The sequence below is a fragment of the Hylaeus anthracinus genome, unplaced genomic scaffold, assembly GCF_026225885.1.
Source record: "Hylaeus anthracinus isolate JK02 unplaced genomic scaffold, UHH_iyHylAnth1.0_haploid 11994, whole genome shotgun sequence".
In the NCBI taxonomy this organism is placed as follows: domain Eukaryota; kingdom Metazoa; phylum Arthropoda; class Insecta; order Hymenoptera; family Colletidae; genus Hylaeus; species Hylaeus anthracinus.
Window position 1 is genome coordinate 13,331,669 of NW_026534341.1, and position 21,869 is coordinate 13,353,537.

The following is a 21,869-nucleotide window of genomic DNA, read 5'->3' on the forward strand; positions in this document are numbered from 1 at the left end:
TTTTTTCGGTTCGTATCGGAATTCTGGTCCGATGTTACAGTTTGGTGTCAGGAGAACATGATATGCGAAGAGGTGGCCCGATTGCGCCTACGAGCAGGCAACCGGCTCGACGTATCTGTTAGTATGGATTGCCTAGCTCAAGGGGCCCCCTTTTCCGTACGTATCGGAATTCTGGCCTGATCTTACAGTTTGGTATCAGGAGAACATATCTACAGCATGGGAAGACAGTACGATAATGAAAGAAGTGAAGAACGACAACCGCATACCATGGTTGAACGATGACCTAGAAGCAGAAAGGAAATTGTTAAACAAACTCATCAGAATCGCTAAAAGAAAAAAACAACCCAATGACTGGGACAGAGCACAAACGGCAAAAACATCACTCACAATAAACATCGTCCAAGCAAAGAGAAATAGCTGGAAGAAATTCTGCGCGAGCTTCCACAGCTCAAGCAAAACACAAGACTCCACAAAGCCCTAGAAAGCCGCCCACAAGAAACACTAGGAGCTTTGAGAGATGGAAATGGAGCATACGTAATAAACGATAAGAAAATCATAAAACTACTAATGGGAACTCACTTCCCAGGGTTCCAAGAAAGAGAAGAAGAGGTAGAACCAACCCCCGAAAGACCCGAAACCGATACACGAAGCACCACAGACACCAACACCCATACTCGAGCAGATTGGACAACAGCAAACAAGGTGGCGAACAACGACGTCATGAGATGGGCAGTAAGATCCTTTAAACCCTTCAAGGCCTCAGTCCCTGATGGCATCTACCCCAAGGCGCTGAGGATAACGTTCGAGACAGCAGGGAACTACATGGTTAAAATAGCCAGGGCAAGCGTTGCATTAGGCATCATCCCTAAAAGTTGGCAAGGTACCAGGGTGGTCTTCCTATCAAAATCCGGTAAGGAAGACTACACGTCACTGAAAGCTTTCACATTAAGAACACTCATCTAACCAACAAACCTCTACACAAAAGCCAGAACGCGTTCAGAGCCGGACATTCCGTAGAGGTCGCACTCCACAAGATGATAAACTACATGGAAGAAGCCATTACAGAGAAAGGAATGGTGGTTACCTGCTTCATCGACATCGAAGGAGCTTTCAAAAGCACCCCAAAAGAAGTTATGATACAAGCGGTCCAGGAATTTGACATAGAGGAATGCATCGTGAACTGGATCAGGCATATGTTATCGAACGGAAGCCTGATAGGCAAAAGAGGAGACATCGAAGCTCCGAAGTCGGTTATATTTTTTTTCCAAAAATTATTTTATTTCTAGATAATTGACTTTGAATTTTCTAATCGTCTTATATTCTCCTTATTTTTTTAAATCCATTTTTATATGTTCCTCGTCCTAAGCAATGCTTCCATCTTCCGAGTCATTGAATAAATTAGTTTTTAATTATTTTCGTGCATTTTGTAAAATATTCATCTCAGTAAATTCGTTGGCAACAGACATTCAAAACTAAAATTTGTTTACTTTATTCATTTTTAAGAAGTTATTTATTGCTTATTAGTAAGATATTTCGCATGTAAAACGTGTCTTTAAGTGTAATTAGTATAATTTTACTTTTGCGCATTGGAAAAACGTACGAATTAATTATAAGTTGTCTTATTTCTGGAAATGGATATTTTAATACTTGCTACGAATTACGGTGAAACCTATTTAAGAGGCGTCAACGTGGACCTGACTCATACCTCGTAGACGTTGATGGATACGATAAATGTCTTCTCCGATGTCAAGGTTTGCTCACTGTTATCTCTCTGAAAACATTTTTGGAAGAACAGAAAATAATGTTTGTCGAGGAGGTATCGTTAAGAATGAACTCCATTCTAACTTGTTGATTTAATTATTGTCTTTTGAATTCTTTCGTCACATAGAAAATGATTTGACTTGAAATCTTTTAATTCGACCTTACCAAAGCTGATTGTGTATTAATCAGTTAATTCCATCTAATTTTTGAAAATTTAAAATTAATTTTAGTAATTTCATTTCACTTAAATTTTCATTTTCTTATTTTTGTAACGCGTTTCTATTCGATACATTAATTTAGAATCTATACGTTTAGAAATCTTTTAAAATATTATATTTCATAAATAATGGAAACGTAGCGTAGACTAAAAATGAAATTAGCAAACTCATTCGTCCTCATAGTAATTGTTTATTGTTGAAGTGATATAGATATAATGATCCGTAATGTAATTTAGCTACAATGATGGGTTTCGCAACTAGCAGAGTTGTGTTTATACATGGAGTATACAATATGTACAGAAAACCTAAGATCGTATAAGCAATACTTTGTTTTGGACAACTTCACAGGACTCGCGATCAGGGAATAGCTGCCGAGCTTTTCCGTACCTCCGTTCCATTTTTTGAAAACAGCGTTGTGCAAGCGCGCGACATTTTCACTTCAAACGTGTAAACGTTCCACTTAATTTACGAAACATTTTAGTAGCACACTAAAGATTTACATGGACTTCTCTAACCGACTTCGCCTATACTTATCACGTGTTCATTATTTACAGCGGTAGTATGTATATATGTATATGTCCGTCACTCTTATCGCGAAACCATCCGGTTCCAACCGACGAGAAACTTTTGATTTTCCTCTTACAACTATCCTTTATACTCTCGGACTCTCTGCTTGTTTTCTTTTTCTCTCTTTTCGAATAAAAAATCATATCCAACTATTTCATCTTCGACGGTGCTACGACTTGTTACAGCTATTTTTAGTTTTCCGTGATCAATTTTCTCCGATGACTACATTCGTCAAATAAAAATGGAACTGCTCTATAAACTGTGTCATCGATATGCTTCTCGATTCTCAAGAATGCTCAAAAAAGAAGGAAACGCTACTGCTAAAAGTATTTTTTAATTTGTGGTTGTTGTTGTTTTACATTCCATACACCATAGATACTTGCATGCACGCGGGAGTGCTCGAAAGTATTTTTATGTGCTTCTTATAGGAAACCGATTACTTTCCCTTTTGAAATTGAAGATGCTAGTTTCGGATGCCGAGGTAACTCATCCTCGTTCTCTCTGTGAAATTTTAAACTAAACTTAACAACGTCAACCAGATGTTGTTACGTGTATGTAAATACGGGCGTTACTCTGAAAATAAACACCAATTAGCGGGCTTGGTATTCAAACTGATATCATTTTCGAGGCAAGAAACAATAAAACCCGTTCAGCTACTGGGACCCCTTGGTAGTTTCAATTTCTTCAGTTTTGTTTTAGCTACTGTAACCACAAAGTTTTACAATTATACAGAGCTTGATTATTTTTTATCGAAGAAACATTACTTTCTTATTATTTTCGTCTTGGCTCCAAATATATGTAATTATCGCGCTACTTGTAATATGTTGTTTTCTTCGACTCTGTAAGGACACACTGTCAATATTACGCCATTGAGAATTTGATTACAGTTATAACGGTGAAAACTTGCTTCTGTTTTATTCGAAAATTTCAGTCCCGAGGGGTCGTCAAATTTTTCCTTGCAATTGATTTGAACCTGGCATCTTCAATCGTTACGATAAACAGGTTTTAGCAATTTTGATTTATGAAAAGCCACTGTTAAGATCAAGATCACCGTGGCTTTGGACTTTCTTTGTTTTGCACGTGAATTCTCCATACGACGGAGGTCTTAAAAGGTTATCCCTAAACTAGTTAAAAATCAGATAAATTACGTGAAGTGCCTACTGGACACACAAATGATGCTATCGTTACTTTTTACACAATTTTACACGTGTATCGCCTCGCCTATTTTTTTTCTGTCTTCTCGTTTCATAGTTAAACGTGAGAGCATACAGGAATACACACGAGTATTAGTTTTCGAGTATGTATGCGATTGATTGCATAGTTCGCGTTACATGCACGTTTATCACGCTTTTTAAGTTTGGAAACGCATACACAATCTTGGACAACGTGACAGTATTAATATAATTTCGATTCGTCTTTCACGACTTGTATCCTACGTTCCACACACGAGGCCCTTTCGAGTACTTGGTGCTAAACGATGTCTCAAACCACCTAGGTCCAAAAATCACTGAACATACTCCGTGTTGGAGGTTGCGCCGGTATTGTTGGTAGCTTCTTCAGGGATCAAACGATGATAAACGCTGATATGAATATCACCGTATAATTTGACCTTTAAAGAAGCTAGCTCCGATGGCAAGAAACGTCAAAGTACCTTAACCCAAGGACAGAGCTCACATTCAGAAGCCTGAATTAGTATCAACCATGAAGAATCGAGCCGTGAAAGCTCTAAATATCTTATTCAAAGGTACAACTTCAATATTATTCGTTATAAGGACGTTCATTCTTGTTTTTCTTACTGGTTAAGCTATAATAAACAACACTAGGGGATATCAATTGACCGGCAGCAATAACTACGTCTCTCGTAACCCTTTTGACTCTAGCGAGATATATATGTCCCAGTAGAGTGGTTCTTATAATTTCAACTTAATCAGCCTATAACTTTATACCGTTGGCTTGCGAAATTTTTACAAGTCTTTTTTTTGAAGAGCATTCGATTTCCTAGAAAAATATACCATCTCATGATGTTTCTGTAATATTTCATTTTGAAGATATAAAAATCAAAATGTATTAAGTTTTCTTTCCTATTTATTCCTATGTTAAGTGGGAAAATTCGACCATTATGGGGAGGTATTAAAAATTGAGATAGAAAGCTGACATTTTTAGGGGATTTGTGTTTAGTCATTTCGAAGCTTTTAAGACTCCAGGAACATTAAAATTCGAAAGTTACCCTTCTAAGAACCACTCTGATGTCTGAGTGAATATACATTGGTGTAGAATGTATCCGTACACCGATCAATTTCCCAAAAAACTTTTCTGTGAAATTGTAGTTTCTTAACTTCCTTTTTTATAATCAATGATATTTTACATATTCTCGGAAGTCTCTAAGATATAGTCCCAACAACATTTACTAGTTAATATAAGTTATGAAATTAAGAAAAAAATGCGAAGAGTGGATGAAAGTATAGAAGCAATAAGTATTTGTACGATTCTTATGACGAACCATTTACAGCAGAGTTTGTAACGTAAACACATTAGTTTATTGCTCCGTGCGAATTAGAAAACATCAAATTTCCAGGAAAGTACTTTTAAACAGTTGTGCGAATACTTATTGCTTCAATATTTCTATCGATTAATTGTTTTTTTCTTGTTAATTTCGCAACTTACATAAATAGCTATTTTTTTTTGTAATCTATCTATTCTAGAGATTTCCTAGAACATATGTAGAATGTCATTGCTTATAAAAAATAAGTTAATAAATTACAATTTTGCACAAAAGTTTTTTTGGAAATTGATTGGTGTACGAATACTTTCTACACCCACTGTATCTGGTTACCATTAATCAAATTACAATTGAGACTCACAGAAGCATACGTTAAAAAAATGAACATCATTTGCACTGCGCCAAATTGTCGTATCTTATCTGGCTACGCCATTTGATTTATAGCCAACCCCTAATGTAATACGAAAACAGTTCGGTTAAGGCGATTGCGAAAGGGTTACGGTGATCGTTCGAGATGTCAGATCGATCTACTGATCTTGTATTCAAGATCGGTCCACAAGAAATCATGTTTAACACATCGACTGCCAGAAATTTGATCAAGACTACATAATCCAACATTTCTCGTAGTAATTATTTTTGTAATTTTATCAAAATTTACAAAGTCTATCCAGTTTTTTTTCTGTAATATCCTACCTTCGGAATTAATTTCTTATAATTTCTTAGTGGAAAGTTCTCTTACGTGTGTATGGATCACGTGGCGGTTAATATGTTAACACGTTAAGCGACCAGTCAACATTGATTTTTTTCCATTAATACTGCGATATGTTGAACATTGGAGAGATACTTATGGTTATTTTTTGTATGAATCTTATAGCAATCTGTATACTATAACTCATATTTTTCTTGGTTCTTTTATCCCTTTGACTGTGGAGGGCGTATATATACACCCTCGAGAGATAAGCTCCGAGAAATGTTTGTATTCGTTAAATCGATTTTAATAAAAAATATCAGCTTATAGGGGATGATGAGAAGAAACCTTTTTATATTTACAGTTTATTCATAGGATGCTTAGTTTCGAAAATAAAAATTTAAAAGTTAAAAGTTCGTTGGGAAAAGGTCTTCTAAGATTTTTAATTCTTATCTCTGAAACTAAACGCCCTATGAACAAACTGTAAATATATAAAAGTTTCGTCTTACCATCCTCTATGAGGTAATATTTTTTAATATATCGACAAATAAGTAATTGTCAACTAACCATGCTTTCATTTTCACTATTTCAAATGTAATCAAATTCATAGAAAAATGGTCTTCTACGTTCTTAATTTCTATTTTAGAGACTAAACGTCTTACGAATAAACTGTAATTATAAAAAAAGTTCCGTCTTATCATTTCCTATAAACTGATATTTTTTTTAAATTCAGACCTCTACGTCACTTGGAATTTCTAGCAAAGATCGTCCCGCAGTGAAAGGGTTATAAATGTTTCCTCTTTGGTCAGTTGCCTTTATCAGTTGTCAGTTGTCCTTCTACCCATAACAGTGACAGTATCAGCATAGTACGCGTGTGAAAGCGATTCAGGTGAAATTAATTTCCCACGTCGCTGTGTCGTTCTTTCTTTATCAGAATTTTTCACATTTTCACAATTTGTATAATCTTCAAATTATTCAATCCTTTGAATGTTACGAATGTTTGTATGCGTCCAGAGAAAGCTATTGGTGTGGACTATAGAAAAATATATGCGTAGGTCTATCTTTTTCAATTACCCCTTGATAATGTTGCGCGTGGCATCATCGGTAAGAAAGTACAGGAAAATAAACGTCCCTACAATGTACGTGACTGAAGTTAGAATCGAGTCTTTTTGTGCCTGTATCAATGAAATAAATTCGATAAAAGGGCTTGACGACACGATCATTCTACTCCTGGTTTGGCAAGTCAGGAGATGGAAGAACAAAGTTCAGTAATCTTCGTACCATAAGTAGTATATCTGAATAGCCTCGGACCACTTGGGCGCTTTGCGCGGAACTACGCTACTTGTTTTTCATGATTTTAACAATGCAAATTGAGTTACGCATCCGATTGATTTTGTTACGTACGTAACTCGTAAATGTAAGACGGCTTTGAACCAGTAAACTATTTTGATTTGGGTTTCCATGTATGTACAATAAATAATCAATAAATTATGTTGCTACTTATACATGGTTGATAATAACTTAGACTTCCGAGTGTACACCGCGACTTTTGGATGAGATATTTCGACGTTTCGTTAATATTGTAGTTACCTTCTTCGGGAGTCAAATGATCCACATTTTAAGGTATCGTGGCTCGTGTTAAGATTCAATGACTAATCGTAGCAGAATATTAAATAGCTACAAACCATCGAATACATTTTTGACAAAACAAAATCAACAGTCAAATCCGAAGAATAGTTTTCCCAAAGACATAAAAAATCTAATATAATTTGAATCCTATCTGGAACGTGGTCTTGCAGTTTTTTTTGTCTAAAGAACAATCAAAACAAAGTAGTGATTGGTGAAGAGTGCGACGAGCACTTTTACCTTAAAATGTTTATATCGGAGTATTTTATTCAAAGGACACAGCTTAGACCCGAAAGCCTCGATTAGTATCAACCATGAATTGGGCCGTGAAAGCCTCAAATATCTTACTATTTATACATTTCACGATAATCCGTTAATTAATCAATCTGGCAATAAAGTCGGTGCAAATAATTCGCGAGTATAAAGAATGTGCCCGCGCCTTTCCCCCACTTAGTTTCCTTGATCATGTGATGCGCGACGTTCGTGCGCAAAGAAATTCGAATCATATGCGCATGACAAACCTTCGATGATCCAACAAAGCGTTTAATCACATGATAACTGAAATGAACTTTCCGAAAAAAAGTGTAGGTTGGAAGAGCATCGTGTAAATATTATTTAAAAAATAAATCTGTAACACTTATTATAGTTCTGATATATGTGTTTTTCTTCAAACTTCGATTATCATGTGATTAATAGCGTTACAACATCATATTAGATCTAACAAGGAAAGATATCCAATTCCAACACACCGATTTTGATGAAACTTATGCGAGATATAGTTCTCTAAACAATATTTGACACATATTTTTTTTATCGGCAATCGTGCATATTCAAGGGGTGATAACAGCCCCTAAAGCAAAGGGTGAAGAACATGTTTTTCTAAATAACTTGGAAACTAGAGGTGCTAAGACAAAATTTTGTTTTAAATTATGCATTTTTGAATGGGTAATTAACTCATGCCAGAAGAAATTCTTTATTTAATTTATTTAAATAATTTATTTTTGAAAAAAATGTTTTTCTTGTTAATTTTTCTTACTAAATGTTGTTTTCCATGTATGAAAATTTATATGTGTAAACTACAGGTTAAAATAAGGGATACATGTTTTTGGAAATTTTGTTTTTCATCATATAACAATAATTAGATGAAATGGGGAATTCCTTTTTCCGCGCTAAAAATATGATTTCTTTACCCTTTTTTTTTTTAAAGTATACAAGCCTTTAAATTAAAATTTTACACATGTCTTTAGTACTATTTTAGTATGATGTACAAATTGTGATGGAAAGATTTACCTAAAAATATACATGTTTTTAAAAAAATATTTGACATGTATTTTTTTTTATCGGCAATCGTCCATATTGAAGAAGTGATAACAGTAAATTTTGAGGTTTAAACTGTATTTTTTTAAATATCTCGTAAACTAGAAGGTGTAGAACCATAATTCTTGTTTTTTAATCTTGTATTTTTGAGTGATGGATTCATATGTAATGGAAAATTGAAAAAGAAACACCATTTGTTTAAATAATATGTTAAAAATATTATTTTTTTATGTAGTTCTTTTGGTTAAACGTTAATTTACTTTCAAGTATATTGATATACGTAAATTATGGACAAAAATAGAACATATGTGTTCTTGGAATTATCCGTCATTTGTCATTTAGAGGTTCTTATTAAATACATAATTTGTTGTCACGTCATACAATGAAATATATGCATTCTTGCTTTGCCGAAAAATATCATAAATTTTTACGATACTTTGAAGAGGGTGTCATACAATATCGATAGTTTTACCTTCAAACACCAAGAGAGGTGTCGCAGGGATGTTTGCTTGCGGTGCTAATTACCATTCCAATGGTCAGAAGCTTTTGTAACCTATACTCCCTTCGACCTCTTACCACCAAAATACAATTATTTCTATAGAGTAACAATATTTGTCAAATATTTGTTTAATATATCTCACATAAGTTTCACCAAAATGTTTCCATTACCACGTCACGGTCATCGGGCCGTAACAAGTATATTTTTAGGTAAATCTTTCCATAACAACTTGTACATCATACTAAAATAGTACTAAAGACTTGTGTTAAATTTTAAATTAAAGTCTTCCATACTTAAAAAAAAAGAAAGGTAAAGAAACCACGTTCTTGGCGCGGAAGAAGGAATTCCTCATTTAATATAATTATTATTATATGGTGAAAAACAAAATTTCCAAAAATATGTAAGCCCTATATTAACCTGTAATTTACGCATATAAATTTTCATAAATGGAAAACAACATTTAGTAAGAAAAATTAACAAAAGAGACATTTTTTCAAAAATAAATTATTTAAAAAAATTATATAAGCAATTTCTTTTGGCATGAGTGAATTACCCATTCAAAAATGCATAATTTAAAAAAAAATTTGACAATTCAATACGATTGCCAATAAAAAAAAAAACTATGTGTGTAATATTTGTTTGAGTACTATATCTTACATAAGTTTCATCAAAATCGGTGTGTTGGGGTTGGATATGTTTCCTTGTAAGAGTAGAAAAGTCGCAAAATGTATTTTATCGATTTCTTCTTAAGTCATTATAGCGATAACGCAATCGCCTTAAAATCGCTGTACAATTACTCGACAAATGCAATTTTTTAACGAAGAATTACGGTTAAATAGGTTAAATAGAATATTCATCGATTTATCGATTTATATTAATTTTTACAAATACGGAGTTCAGAATGTTTGGAGGTGGTTCTGCGTGGTTATTTCGCACCGCAGCCACAGAATTTGCGTTTTATTAGGATGGAACAGAAGTTTTCTTTGATTTTTCTTCCTTCCCTCTATATCTTTTATCAACGAATGTTTTAACTAAATACAAATAGTAGGATATTTATGTTACATACACCATTTTATAACTCAGTTAACAAGTTACAGAACAGGTGGGATAACAAAACCGCTTCTCGAAAAAGGCATTATCGCGTGTTTGGTGGAATTTTGAAGGTGCGACCCACGTTGAATTGATTTTAAACAGTCGGGGCATAGATGCTGACCTCTACATTTTATTTGTATTATTTAATTTAGCATAAAATAATTACAATTATAACTTAGCATTGCCTTGTACATTCAGTTGACAAAATTCATTCCAGCAAAATAGTATTTCGTTCCCAGCAATTGCAATACCTAAAGGTAATTTCACTGATTTTGAATAATTCAGCACTCAAAGAGTTCAAAAAATTAATCATTTACATTATTGTAGGATAATTTTAGGGCACGTCTGCTCTGTTCATCGATCGACTAAATTTTTTATAAGCACCTGATCGTTATGCTCACAATAACATTTTCGAAACTCAACTATATCCTATATAATACAAATACAGTAGAGCTCCCCCGTATCCAAATATCGTTATATCTGAATGTTTTATTATCCGAATTGCAAAAAAAAACATTAAATAAAAGTTAATAAATATAATAAATAAAATAAAAACATACATTTTTCATTGGTTGAAACAATAAACGAAAGTAATGATGAGTTAACGTGCCTTCCCACGGCGAAACATTCTTGGCATTTGAAAAAGGAATTTGATGTTGTGAAAGTTATACGATTAAGTCAGCGAAAGAAATATGGAATCCTTAAATATTGAAACAAGTTGTCAATTTTGTAAGTTATCTATTTGAATAAATTGAAATTTAATATAAAAAAAGGTGATTATTCTATTATCCGAAAAATTCCGCTACACGGTCATTTTTGTCTTCCAATTAGTATGGATACGGTAGGCTCTACTGTACTACATTACAGTAGAACTCCATTTATCCGAATCGGTTGGGGGACAACCAGGTTCGGATAACTAGATCCATATAACTGGAGTTTACGAATTCCCATAAGCATTCACAATAGTGTTCGAATAACTAAATAGGTACTGTGGCGTCGTCAGTCCAGATAAATGGAGTACGGCGTTTTTGGGGTTAAACCAAGATAGAGGGCGTTCAACTGACAGTGGAACAGAGAAGTTGTACCGCAAAATCATCTTGCAATAGTGTAAATACTACATTTTTTAATTAATTCTCGGAAAACCTGTGTTCGTTATTTTGCAGCAACGTTTTAATCTCTCTCCCAAAATTCCAATATCTTATGTATAACATGAAACTTACATAATTTTATTTAGTTTAAGCAATCGTTAAGAAAGAACATAGATAGAAGGAAGGTAACTCGAAAGAAACTTTTTGTTCACCGTAATATTTTGCTACATTCGCGTTATATATATATTTTTTTAATTTGTATACACTGTAACGCGACTGTGTAACAAAATATCATATTCTAGAGCGACCATTGCTATATTACAAGATTTCGGCGTTGTAAAGACAGTTATCGCGTATCACGTGGCCCAAGGAGAACGTGAAAGTTGGGGGGAGGAGGAGAAGGGGAAAGAGGAGGAGGGAGGAACTACAAATTGTACGCTCGTGAACGATTCGAGCCGAATATACATGGATTCAGATGTTAACGTTAATTTTAGTCGATGCTATGACAATCGACACGGACCGAAACAAAGTTTTCTTGTGTTCCATTTAAATCTTCAATGCCATTGATATAAATCCCGACACATTGCCCACTTGAAAAGAATTGAACTTCGACCCTGCAGCAGCTTATCGACGCATGATCGAGAAATAGTTGAAATTGACGAAGTTTGGGAGAACACAAATAGACGTCGGTTGTCTTTCTATACAAAAGAATGACGGGACTCGTCGCGGTGCGTACTGTACATCGAGTGTAAATAATAATACTATGGTACAAAGTATAAGTACATTGGTTTAAATGATTGCAGGCTGCTCCTCTCATATCACAGCGAGGGGCGTTGCCGGGCCCGCCACTAAATCTCTAAACACGACCTTCTTTAAAAAAAGAAAGTGACGCACGTACTCGCACGTGTATACAACTTGCGCACTCATACCCCTTCGCACCAATATAATATTTTATATTTATATATGTATATATGTATATATATATATATATAATCTTTCTCTTTTTTTATGTATATATTTATATCTCCTTGTACAGGATACACCGCGTAACTCTAGCATTTCGAATACCCCCCTTATCGTCGACGATGTAATCCGAGGAAGGAATCGTGAGTTCGGAAGACGCGAATATCGCGATTAACGGAATTCGTTGCTCTCAAGGTCGGAATGCTGGAAATTGAGAAGACTCGAGACGCTTGGTCGCGTCGTCGACGACAACGGGAGCCCTGACGGTGGTCAAGTTACACGAGATACCCTGTATATATTTGTAACGCAAAATAACCCTAAGTGAGGTGACCATCACTGTCGCGCATGGACGGTCAGAGTACGGAGGGCCGGGACGTTGCGGCACCACGTGTCTTGCGGCCCAACGGCTCAGTCTAGGCGCCGCATCCGTCGGACCCTCGTGCGAAACCACGTCGCAGGGTTCTAGAAACCGAAACTCAGACCCGCTGACGCTGGGACTCCAGCTACCGGGCCCATCGGTCCTCTTTAACACGTTTAAGACTAGTGTGACAATAGGAACATGGTATCTGCTGGCCCTGGGTGTTAGAAGGATATGTCGTCAGACTCCGGGTCCCGAATCTTTCGGCTCGGATGCACTGAAACACTGTCAGCTCTACGTGAACGTCTCTCTAGCAGCTAGAGCGGAGTTCGGTTCCCGATCGCGTGAAGTTTCGCTGAAGTAAGATATGTACCGGTCGAACTTCACGTGGCTAATCCTTCACCTCTAGCCGCCGGGGGCGGCTGAAGTCGTGCCGAGGGTGGCGTGGAGTTGTTCTCCGATCTGTTCGGAGGCTCCCTGTCGAAGTGATGCTGAAGAGCGTCACCTGTCCACGCGGGAACACTGGCCGAGTTTTGATTGCTGCCATTGGACGACGGAGTACCGGGAGAGTGGGATGGTGACGGCGTCTGGAAGAGCATGGACCCCGACGGAATCGAGGACTTCCCATCGACCAGTGGGCCGTTGCTGGTTGGCGCCATGGGCTGCTTGTCTAGAGGGAATCCAGCCCCCGCCGCGTACACCGAGCCGAACAAACCTGCGTACTTTCCAGTGGCCACTGAGTGGCCCGGTAACCCGTTGTTACTTTGAATCACCGAGATCTCGTTCAGCTGTAAGTAATGCACGCCGTCTGGTTAGCTTTATTCGGGACCAATTACCTACAAAAATGACAGAAAAAATCATCGTTAATCGTATCGAAAACTGTAATGCGGGATGATACTTTACAATACTGATATTTACTCGTGAAATTTATCATTTTCCCAGTTTAAAAATTACGTACGTACGTATTCTGTATGTTAATGCTTCGTTATAAGCTATAATTAATATTTAATACGAGTTATCTGAGTTTTAACGATAAACTATTATCTACACCATCAGACGTTGCTTGTTCTTTGCGTTCTTTATATCTTCAGAATAGAACACAGGGCGGTGAAGATTCCTTTGGTTGAAAGACTAAAGGTAATAATAAATATTAACTATGGACTTAGAATAAAGTACCTCCATCCACACATGACAACCTTCCTTTTCAGACAATATCTTTTTCCTCATTCTTGTGATAGCGGAACACGCCGATTTTGCCATGAATGTTTCACAATGAAATACTTTACAGTTTTATTAAATACTAAATTATTGCCATTAAACGGTAAATCGATATACAATTAAAGATATAAATATGCAAGTCCCCAAAGAATTATTTACAAAACAGGATTTGAACAAAGAGGATTGATTGAAAACTTAGAAGATTGCTAAATTAATACACCGAAATAACGAGTACATAAATCCTATTATTTAAACTACAGTTATAAACGATTGAATGTAAAGGTACAAAATGAATTTCTACAGGTAATAGATTCAAATTCTAACTAGTTTTGCTTTGACTCGAATTACATGTGAAAGCATGCCGACAACCAGAACTTCGTTAACCCTAGGTTTACAGAGCACAGTCAATTTAAGCCATTCCGAATTTTACAAGAAAAGTTACAAGGGCCGTTTACATCATAGGTTCCCAACCTTTCTTGGCCTACCGCCCCCTTTTTAACCGACTTTGAAAAGGAGGAGGTTACCCAATTCGACATGTATATATTTTTTTTTCAAACAGTGATTCTACGGCGCTTTCTTTTAGGTGAAATATACTATATTACTACATTATACATACATTTAAAAACAAGGACCGGTGTTTATTAAAATTACTTTATTGAAAGATATTAACATGTTGATGTATTGTTTAAAATTTGATAAACAAATATATATTATTAAAAAATTTAATATAATATTATTAGTGAGAAGGCTGAGCTTGGTGTAACGACAATAATTTTTCGATATTTTGTGTCAGATTTGTCATCAGCAATCTTAAATCGCCACGTTCCACTATTGACAATCTGTTTCTTTTCTTTGTTGCTAAATTGTTGATTACACTGACATTTACAACATTTGTTGAACATTGAAGATATTCGTTGAAACATGCGTTCGAAGATTTTTAGTACACATTAATCAAACTTTTGGCGCGTTCTTGCGAGTATTGCTCAGGGGGCGGCAGTTGGTTCTCAGCGCCCCTAAATTTGTCTTCGACCAAAACCGTCCCCTTAGATCTCTGTAACGGCCACCGGTGGGCGGTACCGACCCCGTTGGGAACCTCTGGTTCACATTTTTCGACAATCATTTATGCCGACTTTTATCCATTTAAAGAGACAAGCATATACCTAAACTTATTTTTGTCTAACCCTTCTAATTAATTCCAATAAATCGACTTCACTCGTGAAAGCATCACTTCGGCTATAGAAATCTAATGAGAAATCTCCGTAAACCTGTTGCGTTAACCGAGATTATACCTACGTCACTTTCGGTTTAGCCCGTCAACGACGGCATACGTACGAGATACGGACCCTTACAATAGTAATCCTCATCAGCCAAAAAGTCCTACCATCCTACCGTGTACACACCTTATCCGGCATGGTAAGTAGTTTCTCGCTATTCTGCTACCGTCGTTGAGGGATTAGGGTAAAGAGGGATGACGAAACGGAACATTGTGGGAATTGCTTACTTTCTGCTGTACGCCGTTAAGGAACGGCGCGGGTAGATACGGGTAGAAGAGATCCGGCCGTCGTTGAAGAAACTCCGAGTCCTTGGGTGTGATGGGTAGGGGAGGTAGGTCAAGTGACATTCGACGGCCTCGTCGAGAGGCTCCGTTGGTCCACATATGAGTGCCCATGTGCACCTACAGTCAGAAAACGTGACGTTGTCAGTACATCGGTTGGGGCTTATGGTTGCGCTGATCTTTCATCGAGCTTGCAGTATTGTACGTTACGCGTTGGCGTTAGTACAAGCAGTAGCAGCTAGCTAGTGTTAGTGATGAAGGAACTCGAAGAATTTGAAGATACGAGGAGGACAAGAGAAAGAGAGAGAGAGAGAGAGAGAGAGAGAGAGAGAGAGGGGGGGAGATATGGGTAGATAGATGGATAGATAGGTATTGTAAATGGATGGATAGACAGATAGATAGGCGGAGAAAGAGACAGAAAGAGAAAGAGGAAAAATTGTGTGTATACCTTGAGATTGCCCTTGGTGGTGAAGGCCTTCTGGCAGACGGTGCATCGGAACGGTTTGTCGCCTGTGTGAGTTCTCATATGGATCTGGAGCGCCGAAGATGAGGAGAAATTCTTATTGCAAATCTGGCACAAGTGTTTGCTCGGCACGCCTGCAAATACACACACAGTTTTTGCTAAACATGCCCTGACTCAAGTTACGCGAAGTTCAAGCTTGTCTTTTCAGCGAGATTTTCGCGGTTTGCAATCGGGAAGAGTCTTGTTCGTAGCTCAGTCTGCGACCAAGAAAGACAGAAACGAAAGGTGAAAGGTGGCCCAAACTTGCCGGCAGGAGCGCGTGAAAAGGACAGCGGTGAACAGAAAGTACAAGCGTGCAAGTAAGCGAAGCCCGTGTTGCACTACCCCTCGCGTTTCGCTAGAAGCTGAAATGCGATCTGTTAGCGAAAGAGTTAAACCTGCCAAGCGAAGCCTTGGACGGATCGACGTATGCTCGATGAAGAAGCAGATTAGACTCTTTTCGAGCAGTTTCGCTACTTACTGGCTGGTCTCTTTGGCGCTGGCAAGTCTCCCTCGGTCGGAGATCTCTTCACTGGTATGGTTTGCTCGATGGATGTCGGCGGCATCGGCGGAGGGGGTGGCGGTGGCGGCGGCGGTGGTGGCAGGCTCGAATCCTCGGCGCACATAGGACTCCTCGAGGTTTCGTGTTCCTGCGACTGCTGTTGATGCTGCTGTTTCGAATCGCTGAACAGATGGGGCGGCATGTCGCGGATTTTATGGGTCAGCATGTGCTGTTTCATATTCCCCTGCGAATCAGAAGACGAATTTTCGTTAAACGTCTCGCACCGACCGTCTCTGAAATTCAACCGTTTCGCCGATTACACCACTCTGCATAATTCTCGATGTTCCAAGATACTCGACTATTGTCGAATCAATGCTCGGATTACATCTAGAAACGTAGAAGTAAAAAGATTTTTCGTAAATTATATAAACAGTCGCATCGGGCAATCAGAATTACAGGCAAGACACGAGAGAAATGGAAAGCAGATATCGGGAAAGACGGAAAGACTCGCCGGCACGCTGGTGAGTTACAGATCGTCGTAGAAAAGGTAACGAAGGAAGAGAAACACCGAGGGGTAACACACACGAGAGATGATCGAATCTTATTCAAACGAATCTTTCGACGAGAAATTTTCGATTTTTACGTTTCATTGGAGTTTCCTACGGAGAATGACTGTTCTCGGGAAAAGTCAATGAAACGGGCAAAGTAACTGAATCTTGTTTCTTCGTTTACTAACAATTCTGACGTGACAGATAAAAATGGAATTCTTGAAATGTTCGTTCTTCGAATCGGCCGTTACTGTGAAAAAGTCCAGAAATTTTGTTTAAAATACACAGTGGTGTTATCATTGTTTTTGTTTGATTTCTCAAAATTCAGCAGGCTCTTACCAGGAGGCTGTGCGCCGAGGGTAGAAGTCCGAGGGCGGGTGACATCAACGGGGGTAGGCGGATGGCAGGATAGACAGGTGTCAGCCCCCGCCCCCCTCCGGCTCCTCTCCGCCCCCGGCTCTTCCGCTCCTCAGGCCGCCGCCGCCTGCGTTTCGGTTTCTCTCGATTACTGGCGCACGATGATCGATATTGGGAATCGGGTGAAGTGATCGAACTGTTATCGGGCAACGGTTGAGATGTACAGATGCATGCTTGCTGCCCGGAACCGTCGTTCTGAAAGTATCGTAGAAAAACAAAGATACAGAGATGACCAAATTCGATTCGGATTGGGCTTAATTGATGACGTGGCCGTACATTTTTCACAATAACGAACGAGTGGCGCGCATACGAAACAAGTTCGATCGAAGCGATATGCTAATAAATGAGCATATTTCGACCTGCTTAGAAACGATAAATTCATGCGGGACCGTTCACAGTAACATGCATAGAGCAAAATACATTCTCCGTTCATCATTTTCCCCAAAAGTGATGGAAAAGTTATAAAGAGTGTATGGAAAGACGTAGGTGTATGTATATGTGATAACTAGACTGCGGATCTTTATGCATTTATAGAAAATTTGAATGTGCAAGAAACTACAAAATGCAAACAGTATGCAAGAATATAAAAAAGATTGAAAGTAAAGTTCATGTTATAATATTTGCAGTATAAAATAAATTCCTATTTAGATTCAATTTTTATAGGGACGTTTGCGAAGATTTTATTTTGCATAAAGATCAGCAGTCTAGTGATAACAATCTCATCTAGTATATGTTACGCTCCTTATCTTCTTCAGATATTAATATTTGTAATGTATTGTAATGTGAGTGTTGGATGAATGTTTATATTTAAACCACTAGGTATGTTTGTATGTTTTATAGTTGTCAGTTATGTTTATCAATTTGTGTTAGTAATTTATTGATTAGTCATTCAATTTGTATCGCGATTTGATTTTGTCTGATATATTGTGTGTTGTCTTGGAATTTTGTCAGTTTTCGCCGAACCTCTAAATAAATATCCTTACATATATTGAATCATTTTTCGAAGAAATTGTTAATGAAATTAGTAGGTAAATCAACTTGAAGGGTGTACGAAAGAAATGTTTTTAGAAAAGTTATTCGATTCAAAGAGACAAATTACATGGAACAAGTAATTTTATCGTAAGTTGATTTATATTATAAGTAAGGGAGATTAAACAAATTTATTAATTTTTTTTAAACGAAACATATTTTTGTATTCATAATGTAATAGCATTTGTTTGCAAAAAATTCATTTACCCTATAATATTTGGGCATTTGCTGTAATATAAAGCCTTAAATTGGAGTTTGTAGTCAATATATTTAACGGAATTCGCTAATCGGTCGAATAAAGATAGAGCATTTTGAAAAAGGAAAGGAAATCCTTATTATATGTATACATATATTGCATTATATCTACTACACACAATCTCTAATTTAAGGCTTTATATTACAATAAATTATCATATATAGATCCATGAATGTTTTTAAACAAATGGCATCACATTATGGATAGAAATATACAAGATTACATTTAAACAAATTAATTCGTTTGTTAAATCTCCCTCATCACTTCACTTACAACAAAATTATTTATTCCATATAATTTAACCTTTTCGACCAAGTAACTTTTGTGAAAATATTTTCTTTAAAGCTTCATCTACTCGTGAGTTGCTCGATCCAGTTAATCATTTCGATTTAAACGAAACAACCTTTGTATATTCGAATTCAGTCTTCAGATGATTTACCTACCAATTTCGTTAACAATCTCCTCGAAAATGATTCATTGTAGTATCTGACGAAGATGAAACATAAAATGTAGGTTAGTACGACCACTATCAGTTTGACCTACACGTTTCATCCACATTTAACAACTTTCCATCACTTTGGGGTAAATATGATACGGACATACATTTTACTCTATGGGTGACACCGTGAAAGATTCTGCGTGAATTTCTCGTTTCTTAGCAGGTCCGAAAATGTTCATCTTTGAACATCCCCGTTTCATGGCGAATCAATTTAGACGGATGCTTCAGGATGTTCCGATCGTCGTTACTTTTGCTAACGAACAAAATACGAGGAATCTCTACTTCGTTAAAGGTTTCGATAAAGGGATCGTACGAGGACTAGATTGAATAGATATTTATGGGCAAATCCACAGAACTTTTAAATCTGCAATCTCGCGTCTTTATTTAATGTTCTAATGTACTACTTTTCTAATGTTTCAGTATTTTAACTATCATATGTCATTATCACTATCATAAAAAACAAGTTTTCCATGGGTTTAGTAAAATTTGTGAGCTATCTGAGAAGCCAGAAAGTCGTTAAAAAATTAAAATTTTAAAAATTGCCCTGTGACTTTGTTAAATTTCAAATATCTTAAGATAGCTGTAGGAGCGCCGTCAAATATTTTGATGTGGCAATAATTGGAGAAGATTGCAGGTATATATGTGAAATGAATCTATAAATCTCATATATGTGCTATTATTCCATAAATAGTTACATGATCATGAAACACGTGGCCAACTTTCATTAATTTTTCAATTTTGCAGTATTTTGTTTTACGAAATTTACGCTGTCAAATTTTGTTCATTTCTAATCCTTGAAATTCGTTTATCTTATGAAGAGGAATCAATCCTGACATCCCAGATTAATGTGTCTCTTTTTTTCAGTGAGTTAGAGTAGTTTGAAAATTTTGTCCAAAAACGTGATCGATATGGAAATTTCAGTTACATGAAGCACATTCAAAATACACTATGTATAGCCAGTCTCGCAGTTGTGAACTAAGCTAAGGTATTGATATTTGAATCAAATAAATTCGTATTCTGTATTATTAAAAAATCGACTTATGAAGAAATGATAAAAACAATTCAAACACGTGGTATAAAGCTGTTTTGTAATTTTTTCAGCAATTTAAATATTAAATAAATATTGTTAATTATTATTTCAATATTTTTCCAAATTGTTTTCACGAATGTTGTATTTCCAAAATATATTGTATTTTTCGTTATGTTTGTATATTTTGAAGATTCATGAAGTTTTATTAGGAGTTATTGAATATTGAAATACTGAATAAAAAATTTGTTACTTTCAATATTATGATTTAAAGCCTTTTTTTGAATTTTACCTTCTGAAAACCACGCCGTCAAGTTAAACTCGATCACGCATACAGTTTTTGTTAGGTCTTGAAAGTGTGAATGTGCGTACTAAATATTAAAATTGAGCCGTCAAAAAGAAATACTTTTTTCAATTGCTAATCTAAAAGTTTTGTGATGTTGCCCTTATACGGGATACGTATGTTTCGAATGAGACTTATATGTAGAGTAAATTATCATGGACAAGAAAATGCATACACTGCGAATATTTGCAATTCTTTGTTTTTAACACGTTCACCGCGGCATATGTGTCTAGTACGGTGTTGTGTTATAAATCGTGGCGTTTTTCTTCAAATTTAACTGTCTAAACGTTTATTTTTATTAACCGACGATCCGTTTTTGAAGCCTGAAAAGCAATCAAATTAAAATCAAACGCAAAAACCGTAGACGCTAATGCGAAAACGAAAAAATTGTCTTCTAAATGGTTTATAAGATTTTGCGAAATTGTTCATTTTACTTGAGAAATTTCAGGAAAATTGCGACGATTTATGACATAACCTAATATTTCGTTTTGCGAGACACATACTTGGTTGAACTTTCGTTTGATGGGAGGTGTCCTGTTGAATTCTCGCGAGATCCAGGCACCTCCCTTGTAGCTTAGGTGGGCGAGTGTTTTCAGTGGGTAGACCTTGGGAGGTGGCTGCTGAGCTATCGCTCAGTGACCGCCACCCGAGGAGACCCTCACATAACCCGGGTTCTCGCCAGAGAATCCGGGTATGCGTAAAAGCATTTTCATTCGGAGAAAAGAAAAGATACGAGCAGAATGTCTTCATAATTGTTTAATGTCGTTATTGGAAATTTTCCTAGGAAAGGTTCCTATTTATAGCGCTCCGTTAGGTATAAAAGGCTAGCGCGATATCCGATTAACCAGTCGGATATTAGAGTCTATAAAAAAAGGTACGGCGGTAAACGTGTCTATAGATGCAACATATTGAAGACGTTTCTGATAATTGTTTCAGATATATCTGAATTATTATAAAACTGGTGGTTTAATTATAAACCATTGACTAAGATTACTCCAATTGTTAATGCTCGAGTATGTTTTTTCAAGTAACGTTGTTTTTTTAAATGAATTTCTATAAAAAATCCATCGAAAAAGAAACACGAATATTTAAGCATTGAAATATACAATGTTTACAAAGTTTTGGATTATAAGATTTGCAATTCTTAATTATCAGACCACAGGAAAGATAATCGTGAAAGCAAATCCTTTGAATTTAAGTAGTCTGTAACTGTCGAGAAGCTAAAATGATATGTAAACTTCTACAGAGAAACATAAAATTCATACGCTTCTGAATACGAAATCACAGTCTTCTCTA

At 36.4% G+C, this 21,869-nt stretch overlaps 1 protein-coding gene across 1 annotated transcript in view; it reads right to left on the bottom strand.

Annotated features, from left to right (window-relative positions):
• Positions 1-8,600: 8,600 nt before the first annotated feature.
• LOC128888515 (homeotic protein spalt-major-like) overlaps positions 8,601-21,869 on the bottom strand; it is a 136,082-nt gene continuing 122,813 nt past the window's right edge. Inside the window, exons 4-7 of the mRNA XM_054145428.1 lie at positions 16,434-16,698; positions 15,899-16,047; positions 15,397-15,570; positions 8,601-13,465 (exon numbers count right to left, since the gene is read on the bottom strand). Of these exons, the coding sequence (XP_054001403.1) occupies positions 13,061-13,465; positions 15,397-15,570; positions 15,899-16,047; positions 16,434-16,698 (993 nt within the window). The 3' untranslated portion in view covers positions 8,601-13,060. The remainder of the gene's footprint in view (positions 13,466-15,396; positions 15,571-15,898; positions 16,048-16,433; positions 16,699-21,869) is intronic.